Genomic DNA, 13,454 nt, shown 5'->3' on the forward strand with positions numbered 1-13,454 from the left:
ATGCAAAACTCATTGCTTTATCTGTCTTCCAAATGAACACTTGTTGACAAAATGGCCGAGCGGTGCAGATTAGTGTTCGATATGGGAAGGGGCTCCTCCCTCACCGTTTTTGCACTTTCACTGTCACGTGCCATACATGGACAGTTTAGCGTAATCGAATCCGCCCACTGTCAGGTTACGTTCCAGACCTTGAGTGGCTACTGGCCAGACCAATGACTATAGGGCCATACCAATGATTTATATATACACTAGAGGACGACCCATGGGGTACGGTTTTGAAGCCGCCGCCCTTCCATCTTCGCACTCCCCCACGTTGTAAAAAATATTTTGGAAGCTATAGAATTTTTTTAATTTTCATGTCTGCATTTGTTTGTTCCACGTTTATATTATTGACAACTTAATATATACTTGTACATTATATTATGTGAGCTTAACATAAAAATGAAAATATATATAAAAACATTTCCCTAAAGTATGATTTTGTAATGTTACTGTCCCCTCTACAAAAAAAACGTAAATACATGTTTTTTTCCCCTTGAAACCATTCATTAAAATACTGTAGAATTCCATCCACTCCTATCGAGGACTACTTCTAGTTCTAGGTAGTGGCAATATGGCCGACCGGTGGGTTCAAATTCTCTCGTTGGCAAGTACATAGAATTAGCAATCCAGGGTTTATATACATCATTTGTCCAAACATATCTGTCATCGTGCCAGACACATCTGTGCGGTGGTGGTCCTTCAAACACAACACGTATCGTCTAAATGCAACATATCTAGCGTGACAATGCCTGTACAAAGTTTACCGATTCGAGACTCTGCCTTCCATGTGCGACTGCTGCATCAATACTTGATTCTGCTGAAGAATTACCCAATTCTTACCAAATCCGTGACGAGGTCAGTATAGCTAACGGTAGCTAGCCTATTGAAATAGTTTGAATATAATGGGATCATTAGCTATTGTTATTAGCTAGTTAGCTTGCAGGGGTCTTTCTCGTTATCTTATAGCTAACTAGTGTAACACCTAACAATTGACAACAATTACAACTGATCACTCATACAGAAATTGTTCTTAACTGACTTGCATGAACTACTTTGTGGTAGACATCGTAAGGGTATGGAGCTACTTGATAATTTGCAAACTATGCCTAGGCAAGGTAAACATATCCTTTTGCCAAGACCTTTCTACGTTGCTCTGTCTGTTTTCAGCCAATCAGCCTCTGCTCTAAGAACCTCCCTCATCTTTCCTGACAACAGTTTCTGTCATAGTTGCATTGTTTCAATGCACTTAAAGAAGAAAACTTTCTTCAAACTTTAACCACTACCATGGCATGAGTACAAATAAACGGTCTACATCTTTTTCAGTGGCATTCTCTCAGCAATGGGAAATCTTCTATCGCAAGCATTGGAAGCAAAACGAAAGGCCAAAGAAGGGACCCCAGTGAAGGAGATTGACATTTCAGGACCTGCCCGCTTTGCCTTTTATGGGTAGGCATGTGATTAAAATCAGTTCCAAATCACTTGAATTCGTTTAAAAAAAAATGCCATGTACTGTATAATGAACACAGCTATTGAAGTTTCCCGTTTTTGTTTCAGGTTGCTCATTACTGGGCCTGTAAGCCATTACTTTTACCAACTTATGGAGGTGTTGATGCCTACCACTGTTCCATACTGCATGGTGAAACGCTTGCTCTTAGACCGCCTTATCTTCGCCCCTGCATTCCTGCTGCTTTTCTTCTTTGTTATGAACATCCTGGAGGTAAGTCACCTGCTCCACTATGGAGTCTCCTGTACCATACACCTGACTAGCCCATTCATAGACGCTACTGACTTTAGCGCCTATTGACAATAGTATCTTCTGGCCGAGGGGGAACATACATTTCTTCTGTTTCTTATATTTTCCAAAACTGTATCTTTCATATCAGCGAGAAATTATTTTCAAAAAACAAAAGTTTATATTACTACACAAATTTATAGAGTTCCCACGCGGACATATTTCCATGTTACAGCGTTTGTTTATAGAAAACAGACGCAAGACAGTCCTTGGACTATAAGCAGTAACATTAGGTTCCTTTAGTCCATTATTACTGACCAACTCTCCCTGCTTGGATCAGTTTGCACTGTCTTGTATAAACATTTAAAAAATACTCTGTGTAGTTCAAACTTTATGCAGGGACTGCCTCTTAGTCTGTCAGTTTAGGTTGGGCCTAGTGAAATTATGCAGTACTACTCAGACAGTTAATTTCCATTAGTGGTTCATTAATTACATTCTAATCCAGACTATTGCCATGGCTGAACATTATTTTCATCCATTCTAATGCTATTTTAGGGTAAGAAGTGGGCAGACTTCCAGAGCAAAGTGAATAGTAGTTATTGGCCTGCCTTGAAGATGAACTGGAAAGTGTGGACCCCCTTCCAGTTCATCAACATCAACTATGTGGCTGTAGAGGTGAGCAGTTCTCACTGGCTTTTCTTTTATGGATTAATCTGGAATGTAGTGGTGCTCTGTTACCAATCTGTGTTGTTGTGTTTTCAGTTTCGAGTGCTGTTTGCCAACATGGTGGCCTTATTTTGGTATGCTTACCTTGCGTCTGTGAGGAAGTGAGACTCCCAAGATCTTCTCCCTGATTACTGAAGTAAGAAGACACAGGGTGTGCCTCTGAAGCTGCAGAACATTACAAGGACAGGTCTGTGAATGCCAGTGCAGCAAGATGGTACAACCAGGCAAATTGACTGGGGTGATGTGAAGGACTTCACTCGCATACTACAAAAGTACTACACTAACGAAATCATAACACATCTAATGGGTTGTTCACATGCAGAATAACCGATAACTAAAATGTTCAATGTTAATTCTTACTACTGAAATTTCCAGTCTTAAATTAATTGTGGCAAGGTGTATTTTGGTTTGAACAATGATAAATACATGTTACCTATTCTTGATAGATACAAATGTATATTATAATTTAAGATGAAGCATATGTGCTGTAGGAAGTTAATAACAGTAACAATTTCAACCTTGAAGGCAACTCATTTAACACCATATGAATATGCAATGTTAAGATTTATCAGACCACAATGCATTGTGTATATTGCTGACAAGGCTGACCTGTAGTTTGAGTCTCAGCTCAACTGTAAATGTTACTGCTCTTTCTGTCTATCAGGTCAAGTAAGGGAGCAACAGCACATCGGACTGAAACTGCCAAAGTATTTTACATCCTGATGTATTTGACTTAACTGTATTTTATAAATGAAAGCAAAAAAAATGACATTGTTGCTTTAACTTTTGTTTTGAGTTGGAGCCATGACAATGATGGTAGACTGAGTTTTATACTTGGTTATTACTTTATTACAATGTCATTAACATTATTTCAACAAAAGCCAATATCAGCCATGCTTAATTTAAAAGTTTACAACTGACTACAACATTAACACTGGTAATTTTTGGACAAGATAGCTTTTTCTCTATAGACATGGAATGCATAATAAGTTAAGGGCTTCGGGTGACCGGTGGTTTCAGGTCGATACTGGGTGTCTTCAGCCTCCCCTTAGACGGAGCGTCAGGTGAATAGTGCTTAGATTTCTGACACCATAGTCTTCCAGTTTCTTTCTATCATCGAGCTGCTTGCCCTCGTGAATAAGCCTCTGTTGGTCGGCTGGGACTCCCTCCTTGTTTTGGACCTTGGCTTTGAACTGGGTTACAGTCTCACCTGACACCACCTCATATGTGTGCGTCTGGCCCTTTTCGTTTTTCAGGAACACCTGGATATGAGTGGGTTCTGTAATCAGCACCATCACTTTGGATCCTGAATGCAGGCCATAGTCACTCAAAGTTTTTGAATCATCGCTGAGACTGATGTTGTTCCCATTGACACCTGACAACCTCTGCCTTTCCATGGCCACTCCAAAGTGTTGGTTGATCAGACTCTTGAGCGACCCCAGAGTGGTGTGTGGCTGAACTGTCAGGGGATGTGAGTCCCCATTCAAAAGTGTTATAGTGAGTTCCATGATAGATATCTGAAAGAGGATTTCATGTATTATTTATTTGGCCTTACAATAGCATAGCTCAATTGAATGATTTAGTCTTAACACTTTACTTAAAGCCTGCAGGTATAATGCTTTTTAACTGGCTGAAAGAATGTATGATACTTTATCTTGTGTCTCTATCAGCATTTCTGCTGACTCAAATGGTTGGAATTTAGTGAGAATCATTATGAGATGATTGACAGACATAAGGTGGTATTATCATACATGCTCATGACAATTTATACAACATATTATAACCTTTATATTAACCTACAGGATTCAAGGTTACCATTGATTCAGCCCATTGAAATAACTAAAATAATGTGCAAGATAATTGCTTGATAGCTATTTAGCTTTAACAGCAGAGTTATATAAAGTATTATAGCCTAATGATGAAAAAAATACTTACCTTTTTCAGTAGATATTGTTGAGAAGTCCTTGTTGTGAAGTCTTGCAAATTGTTTCAACAAATAGTTTTGAGAAATCGGTATGTTGACAAAAACAACTTCTGTGATTGAAGATGGTGACCGTGTACAGCTGAGCCTGGTATATAACAGCTGATCTGCCCCGCCCCTCAAATTCAGATTCGTTTTCCCTCTCTGCCTCCCACCACTTTCGGTTTCTATTCTCTGATAATAATGATGTAGTCTGCTGCTATTTATAGAAAGTTGTGTGCAATAAATTGTTTGTTTGTTATTGTTGAGTTAAGACTTAGAACAGAGTAAGAGCCTAAACCCCATGAAATAAACTAGCCCAATGACTTGCTCCCATTCCAAGGATGTAAAAAAATATATATTTCGTTGGCATTTATACATATCACACAAACATGTATATAGCTCATTCCCTATAATTCTATACAATTCCATCATTCTACATCATTCCATATAATTCTAGACAATTCCCTATCATTGACACAGATACTGTATGTTGGACACAAGAAGGAGAAACCCTTATAGATCATTCCCTATAATTGTAGACAATTCCCTATCATTCACACAGATACTATGTCGGACACCAGAAAGAGAAACCTAATATCATTGTCGATGAAACCCCATCCTTGGGAAAACCCAGGCCCAGATTATACTGATAATGACTAACAACTGCAGGTATCTTGTGATACGTCAGACATATGTGAGTGCAGAGGGAATTTTAACAGCAATACAAATAGACACACCCTGCCTCACCTTTCCCAAAATGAAAGCAAGTCAGCAGTTGAACCATCACGTGTCATTGTCAGCAGTTGAACCATATGGCTTTTGGACTTCACATCTCAGACTACCCAAAGTTATTCACCCTTATCTTCTCAAGTACAAACTGTAACCAGTGGAAGTACAGTTACTTGCATGTTCTTCAGTAAAGCCTATTTTATTTCTGCATCTGTGGACATCTCCAAGAGTCAATGACCTCTGTGAATTTTGCTAATGTAATTGTAATGAGTCAGAACTGATGTCAGCTGAGGTAAGTGGTATTGAAAGCTGTTCAGAGACTACTGAGAAGTACAGTGCATTCAGAAAGTATTCAGACCCCTTGACTTTTTCCACATTTTGATACGTTACACCCTTTTATTGTAAAATCTATTCAATGGTTTAATTTCCTCATCAATGTACACACACACCTTATGACAAAGCAAAAACAGGTTTTTATAAATGTTTGCAAATGTATTATAAATAAGAACAAATCACATTTACCACTATTCCGACCCTTTACTCAATATTTTGTTGAAGCACCTTTGGCAGCGATTACAGCCTGAGTCTTCTTGGGTATCACGCCTCAAGCCTGGCACACCTGTATTTGTGGAGTTTCTCCCATTCTTCTCTGGAAATCCATTCAAGCTGTCAGGTTGAATGTGGAGCGTCGCTGCACAGCTATTTTCAGGTCTCTAGAGATGTTCGATCAGGTTCGAGTCTGGACTCTGGCTGAGCCACTCAAGGACATTCAGAGACAAGTCCCAATGCCACTCCTGCGTTGCCTTGGCTGTGTGCTTAGGGTCGTTGTCCTGTTGGAAGGTGAACCTTCGCCCCAGTCTGAGGTCCTGAGCGCTCTGGAGCAGGTTTTCATCAAGTATCTCTCCATGTAAATAGTCTGGTGTCCATTTGATTAATTGTTCAGCAGTCTTATGGCTTGGGGGTAGAAGCTGTTAAGGAGCTTGTAGGTCCTAGACTTGGCGCTCCGGTACTGCCTCCTGTAGTAGCAGAGAAAACAGTCTATGGCTTGGGTGACTGGAGTCCCAGACAATTTTTGAGGCTTTCCTCTGACATTTTTTTTTTTCACCTTTATTTAACCAGGTAGGCAAGTTGAGAACAAGTTCTCATTTACAATTGCGACCTGGCCAAGATAAAGCAAAGCAGTTAGACACATACAACGACACAGAGTTACACATGGAGTAAAACAAACATACAGTCAATAATACAGTATAAACAAGTCTATATACGATGTGAGCAAATGAGGTGAGATAAGGGAGGTAAAGGCAAAAAAAGGCCATGGTGGCAAAGTAAATACAATATAGAAAGTAAAACACTGGAATGGTAGATTTGCAGTGGAAGAATGTGCAAAGTAGAAATATAAATAATGGGGTGCAAAGGAGCAAAATAAATAAATACAGTAGGGAAAGAGGCAGTTGTTTGGGCTAAATTATAGGTGGGCTATGTACAGGTGCAGTAATCTGTGAGCTGCTCTGACAGTTGGTGCCTAAAGCTAGTGAAGGAGATAAGTGTTTCCAGTTTCAGAGATTTTCGTAGTTCGTTCCAGTCATTGGCAGCAGAGAACTGAAAGGAGAGGCGGCCAAAGAAAGAATTGGTTTTGGGGGTGACCAGAGAGATATACCTGCTGGAGAGCATGCTACATGTGGGTGATGCTATGGTGACCAGCGAGCTGAGATAAGGGGGGACTTTACATAGCAGGGTCTTGTAGATGACATGGAGCCAGTGGGTTTGGCGACGAGTATGAAGCGAGGGCCAGCCAACGAGAGCGTACAGGTCGCAATGGTGGGTAGTATATGGGGCTTTGGTGACAAAACGGATTGCACTGTGATTGACTGCATCCAATTTGTTGAGTAGGGTAATGGAGGATATTTTGTAAATGACATCGCCAAAGTCGAGGATTGGTAGGATGGTCAGTTTTACAAGGGTATGTTTGGCAGCATGAGTGAAGGATGCTTTGTTGCGAAATAGGAAGCCAATTCTAGATTTAACTTTGGATTGGAGATGTTTGATGTGGGTCTGGAAGGAGAGTTTACAGTCAAACCAGACACCTAGGTATTTGTAGTTGTCCACGTTTTCTAAGTCAGAGCCGTCCAGAGTAGTATGTTGGACAGGCGGGCAGGTGCAGGCAGCGATCGGTTGAAGAGCATGCATTTAGTTTTACTTGTATTTAAGAGCAATTGGAGGCTACGGAAGGAGAGTTGTATGGCACTGTTAACACAGTGTCCAAAGAAGGGCCAGAAGTATACAGAATGGTGTCGTCTGCGTAGAGGTGGATCAGAGACTCACCAGCAGCAAGAGCGACATCATTGATGTATACAGAGAAGAGAGTAGGTCCAAGAATTGAACCCTGTGGCACCCCCATAGAGACTGCCAGAGGTCCGGACAGCAGACCCTCCGATTTGACACACTGAACTCTATCAGAGAAGTAGTTGGTGAACCAGGCAAGGCAATCATTTGAGAAACCAAGGCTGTCGAGTCTGCCGACCTTATATAGGTCCTAGGTGGCAGGAAGCTTGGCCCCAGTGATGCCCATCAAGAAGTCCAGGATCCAGTTGCAGAGGGTGGTGTTTAGTCCCAGGGTCCTTAGCTTAGTGATGAGCTTCTTGGACACTATGGTGTTGAACGATGAGCTGTAGTCAGTTTTCACATAGGTGTTCCTTTTGTCCAGGTGGGAAAGGGCAGTGTGGAGTGTGATTGAGATTGTCATCTGTGGATCTGTTGGGGCAGTATGTGAATTGGAATGGGTCTAGGGGTGCACAATTAGAATTCAAAGAGGTCCAGTGTGCTTCTACACCTGCATTGCTTGCTGTTTGGGGTTTTAGGCTGGGTTTCTGTACAGCACTTTGAGATATCAGCTGATGTACGAAGGGCTATATAAATACATTTGATTTGATTTGATTAACATGTTCTCCCCCCAAAGGTCCAAACCATTAAAATGTCTAACGTGCGCTATGATTTGGGGGCATATGTAGTTCTTGTATATGTATAGCCAATAAATTAAGTACTACATTTCAATAACATTTCAACAATATTTATTACACATTTTCAATGCAGACACATTAAACATGAAGTAAAATAAATATGCAGATGAATAAAATTAGGCCTATCACAAATGTTCTCATTTCAAGCAAAACAGGACTGCATCTTCACACAAAAATAACAGAAGTGCCTGTTTCTGAAACCACACGTTTAATATTTCTCTTTCCTACTCTCCCACTTCACTTCTCCATCTCTCTTCTGTAGTGAGAGAAATTGGCTTTTGCTTGGCCTGCCAGTAATTTGAACTTTGTCTGGAATGGAGTCAGTGCCATTCTCATGCACATATGTACAGTTGAAGTCGGAAGTTTACATACACCTTAGCCAAATACATTTAAACTCAGTTTTCCACAATTACTGACATTTAATCATAGTAACAATTCCCTGTTTTAGATCAGTTAGAATCACCACTTTATTTTAAGAATGTGAAATGTCAGAATAATAGAAGTGAGAATGATTGATTTCAGCTTTAATTTCTTTCATCACATTCCCAGTGGGTCAGAAGTTTACGTTTTGGGTAGCCTTCCACAAGCTTCCCACAATACGTTGGTGAATTTTGGACCATTCCTCCTGATAGAGCTGGTGTAACTGAGTCAGGTTTGTAGGCCTCCTTGCTCGCACACACTTTTTCAGTTCTGCCCAAAAATGTTCTATAGGATTGAGGTCAGGGCTTTGTGATGGCCACTCCAATACCTTGACTTTGTTGTCCTTATGCCATTTTGCCACAACGTTAGAAGTATGCTTGAGGTCATTGTCCATTTGGAAGACCTATTTGCGACTAAGCTTTAACTTAGTGTCTTGAGATGTTGCTTCAATATATCCACATAATTTTCCATCCTCATGATGCCATCTATTTTGTGAAGTGCACCATTCCCTCCTGCAGCAAAGCACTCCCACAACATGATGCTGCCACCCCCGTGCCTCACGGTTGGGATGGCGTTCTTCGGCTTGCAAGCCTCCCCCTTTTTCCTCCAAACATAATGATGGTCATTATGGCCAAACAGTTCTATTTTTGTTTCATCAGACCAGAGGACATTTCTCCAAAAAGTACAATCTTTGTCCCCATGTGCAGTTGCAAACCGTAGTCTGGCTTTTTTATGGTGGTTTTGGAGCAGTGGCTTCTTCCTTGCTGAGCAGCCTTTCAGGTTATGTCAATATAGGACTCGTTTTACTGTGGATATAGATACTTTTGTACCTGTTTCCTCCAGCATCTTCACAAGGTCCTTTGCTGTTGTTCTGGGATTGATTTGCACTTTTCGCACCAAAGTACATTCATCTCTAGGAGACAGAACGCGTCTCCTTCCTGAGCGGTATGACGGCTGCGTGGTCCCATGGTGTTTATACTTGTGTACTATTGTTTGTACAGATGAACGTGGTACCTTCAGGCGTTTGGAAATTGCTCACAAGGATGAACCAGACTTGTGGAGGTCTACAATATTTTTTCTGAAGTCTTTGCTGATTTCTTTTGATTTTCCCATGATGTCAAGCAAAGAGGCACTGAGTTTGAAGGTAGGCCTTGAAATACATCCACAGGTACCTCCAGGCACCTTCAATTGACTCAAATGATGTCAATTAGCCTATCAGAAACTTCTGAAGCCATGACATAATTTTCTGTAATTTTCCAAGCTGTTTAAAGGCACAGTCAACTTAGTGTATGTAAACTTCTGAGCCACTGGAATTGTGATACAGTGAATTATAATTGAAATAATCTGTCTGTAAACAATTGTGGGAAAAATTACTTGTCATGCACAAAGTAGATGTCCTAACCGACTTGCCAAAACTATAGTTTGTTAACAAGAAATTTGTGGAGTGGTTGAAAAACCTAAGTGTATGTTAACTTCCGACTTCAACTGTAGGTTCTCATTGGTGAGTCTAGAACGGTACTTATTTTTGAATGATGTTCATAGTGTAGAAAGAAGACTCACAACTGTATGTGGAGCCAAACATGGTCAAGGTGTGTAGTGCTACTTTGGTTAGACCGGGGAAAACAGTCTCAGACACAGCCTGCAGCCAGAAAGTGTCATGATCAGTTAGTTGAAAGTGCTCTCTTAGTGCAACATTTGCTTGCAGATCAATCAGTTCAATCTGTAGAGATTGTGGCGGATTATTCATAATTAGTTGGGTTACATAGATAATTCATGTTTTATTTGCATAATTTGTTCATGTGAGATACTTGTCATTAGAATGTATCCTTTTGGACTATAGTGTTGGCAGTTGCACTTTTCCCTAAGCTGGGGCTCAGTCACTTGGGGCCCAGAGAGGGGAGAGGTCAGGCTTGTCTTTCACATGTCCCTGGTGCTATGCAGCATATCAGAAAGGGAAGAGGACAGGAGGGAACATTGTCTTCATATGTGAATGTGTCTTTACCTATTCTTAAACCATGTGAAGGGTTGGCGTGATTAATAGGGAACCAATTACTTGTCTCCATAATGTCTGTGTGCCAGTCACTCCCTCCTTTTCCCATTGGGGGGAGGTGTATGGCAGTGTCTGGAAACATTGTATGTCCTCTCTGATCTTACACTTATCCTGGGATAGTGTATGACCCAGAGGCTCACTCCCCTCAGTGAGCTTGTGCAGGAGTGGGGTAAAGAGGGGGTTTACTTGAGATGGGAGTATCTAGAGTTGACAATTGATATATGGCATTGGATGAGTTGGTGTTTTTGTACTATGAAGTACCAGGAACGAGATTAGAATCTCGTTTGAGGGAACAAACTCAATGATAATTTATAGCGAATGTTATCTGGCTAAGGATACTCCTTTCTCAAGAAAAAGTATTTCTTTGTGAACTGTTCCTAAGACCTGTGGTTCGTCATGTAAGTTGAGAGGGATGTATCTTGGCTATAAAAGATATTTGTATTTTTCTGTAGTCACTTCTCAGCTGTTCATTAGAAATAGTGAATTGTTGAAAGTCAAATGCTAAAGCTTATTATTATGGGGCGGCAGGGTAGCCTAGTGGTTCGAGCGTTGGACTAGTAACCTTGAAGGTTTCAAGTTCAAACCCCCGAGCTGACAAGGTACAAATCTGTCGTTCTGCCCCTGAACAGGCAGTTAACCCACTAGGCTGTCATTGAAAATAAGAATTTGTTCTTAACTGACTTGCCTAGTTAAATAAAGGTAAAATAAAAAAAATAAAAAAAATATGTAGTTTAAGTATAATTCTGACTGGTGTGTAGTTTGTAACTCTCCTCATTTGGTAAAGCAGAAATATGCCACCACAAGATCCAGCATGTGCCCACATGAAGGTCTGTGTCACCTCCTTTGACAATCCCCTGACATCTGTGATGAGGAATGGATTCACAATTATAAGGAGCTGCTGTCCAAGGCTTAAGCTGTCAAAGTGACGATTTCTGAAGCCACAGCTCCTCTCTCTCTTCCTGTCATGGCAGGGGCCCCGTCTGAGGTGATGGAGATCACTTGTTTTAGACCTATCCCCCTCTTTCTCAGCATCTCCTTTATGACCATGTCCTTTCCTCTTGTTTGTGTCTCAAGTGGCGTTGCACCTTACAGGTCTTCACAGAATTCCTTATTCTCTGTGTGGTAAAACCTAACATACACCAGAAGCTGGGCATTATTATTCACATCAGTAGGTTCATCAACAGCTAATTCTCTGCATGGTGCACTCCGAATAGCTTCATCAAGCTGTGTTAATACATCCTCTGTTAGTATTTCACTCTTTCTTGCTGCTGTTGTACATGACATTGGGATTTGCTTGATCTTTTCACACAGCTCGTCTTTTTGTTTACCGTCAAGTGAAGTATCAGCCACAGCATTCATGCAATTTCTCACCACTCTCCCATCAGTAAATGGCTTTTGGTGTTGACCCAAAATCCAAGCAATTGTTGGGCAGTGAATGCATGGGAGAGGACTCTGGTGGACGATCATACTGGGCTTTGAGTTTGTTTATTTTGCGTGCCCTCACCTCAGACTGCTGTGGATATGTTTGCTCAAAAGATCTATGCTTTGTCTCGTAGTGGCACTTTTTATTAGAGCCACGGTCTCTGAACATATCAGGCAGAGTGGCTTGACACTCGCTGCGGGAAGGATCAAGGCATATTTGTCCTCCTCTTTGAAAGCTTGATTTTCTGTATCGACTTTCCTGACCTTTGCACACGCCATTCTATAATTTCTCCTCTAGCTTTTGCTTCTCTCGCTGTCTATTTCTCTGACAGCATCAGTCTCCTATCATGCATTGTAAACATTCACTTTGATTGGCAGAGTTTCTTGAAGTGATTTAAATAGCACACGTGATTGGCAAAACACAGTAGTATGGGGCACTGTTTGGGCCAGCGCTGCTGAGCCAGCGCAGCATATGTACATTGAAAAAAAGGTTGCTTCATCAGTATTTAATTGAACAATTATTTATGAGAAATGTGTCGAGGTCTAGATAGGACCTTCACTCGGTCCGGACCGAGGTCGGCCAATTGTGCACCTCTGGTCTAGCGTATTAGGGAGGATGCTGTTGATCGTGAGCCATGACCAGCCTTTCAAAGCACTTCATGGCTACCGATGTGAGTTCTACGGGGCGGTAATCATTTAGGCAGGTTACCTTCACTTCCTTGGGCACAGGGTCTATGGTGGTCTGCTTGAAACATGTAGGTATTACAGACTTGGTTAGGGAGAGGTTGAAAATGTCAATGAAGACACTTGCCAGTTGGTCCGTGCATGCTTTGAGTACACGTCCTGGTAATCTGTCTGGCTTTGTGAATGTTGACCTGTTTAAAGGTCTTGCTCACATCGGCTACTGAGAGTGTTATCACACAGTTGTCCAGAACAGCTGGTGCTCTGGTGTATGTGTCAGTGTTGCTAGCCTCGAAGCGAGCATGAAATACATTTAGCTCGTCTGGTAGGCTCGTGTCACTGAGCAGCTCACGTCTGGGTTTCCCTTTGTAGCCCGTAATAGTTTTCAAGCCCTGCCACATCCGACGAAATTCAAAGCCGGTGTAGTAGGATTCAATCTTTAATCCTGTATTGACGCTTGTTTGATTGTTTGTCTGAGGGCATAGCGGGATTTCTTATAAGTGTCCGGATTAGTCTCCTGCTCCTTGAAAGCGGCAGCTCTAGCCTTTAGCTCAGTGCGGATGTTGCCTGTAATCCATGGCTACCGGTTGGGATATGTACGTACGGTCACTGTGGGGACGAAGTTGTCAAAAAATTGTTATTACTCTGTGTATTTCAAACTTTCTACAGGGA

General features: G+C 41.4%; 2 protein-coding genes across 3 annotated transcripts; one reads left to right on the plus strand and one right to left on the minus strand.

The window, feature by feature from the left end:
- The first annotated feature begins 604 nt into the window (after positions 1-604).
- Positions 605-5,402, plus strand: LOC139389830 (peroxisomal membrane protein 2). Of its 2 annotated transcripts, XM_071136802.1 has the most exons (6): positions 676-897; positions 1,366-1,488; positions 1,597-1,759; positions 2,330-2,449; positions 2,537-2,636; positions 3,165-3,256. In XM_071136802.1, the coding sequence occupies exons 1-5, from the start codon at positions 788-790 to the stop codon at positions 2,603-2,605; spliced, it is 585 nt and encodes a 194-aa protein (XP_070992903.1). In that variant the 5' UTR covers positions 676-787; the 3' UTR covers positions 2,606-2,636; positions 3,165-3,256. The 2 variants fall into 2 exon arrangements, with proteins under 2 accessions (XP_070992902.1, XP_070992903.1); XM_071136801.1 differs by having other exon boundaries at positions 605-897; positions 2,537-5,402.
- Positions 3,320-4,457, minus strand: LOC139389832 (ISG15 ubiquitin like modifier). Its single transcript, XM_071136804.1, has one exon. It carries the CDS (start codon positions 4,006-4,008, stop codon positions 3,538-3,540), a length of 471 nt encoding a protein of 156 aa, XP_070992905.1. The 5' UTR covers positions 4,009-4,457; the 3' UTR covers positions 3,320-3,537.
- Positions 5,403-13,454: the final 8,052 nt, after the last annotated feature.

This window comes from Oncorhynchus clarkii, chromosome 30, assembly GCF_045791955.1.
Source record: "Oncorhynchus clarkii lewisi isolate Uvic-CL-2024 chromosome 30, UVic_Ocla_1.0, whole genome shotgun sequence".
Lineage (NCBI taxonomy): Eukaryota > Metazoa > Chordata > Actinopteri > Salmoniformes > Salmonidae > Oncorhynchus > Oncorhynchus clarkii.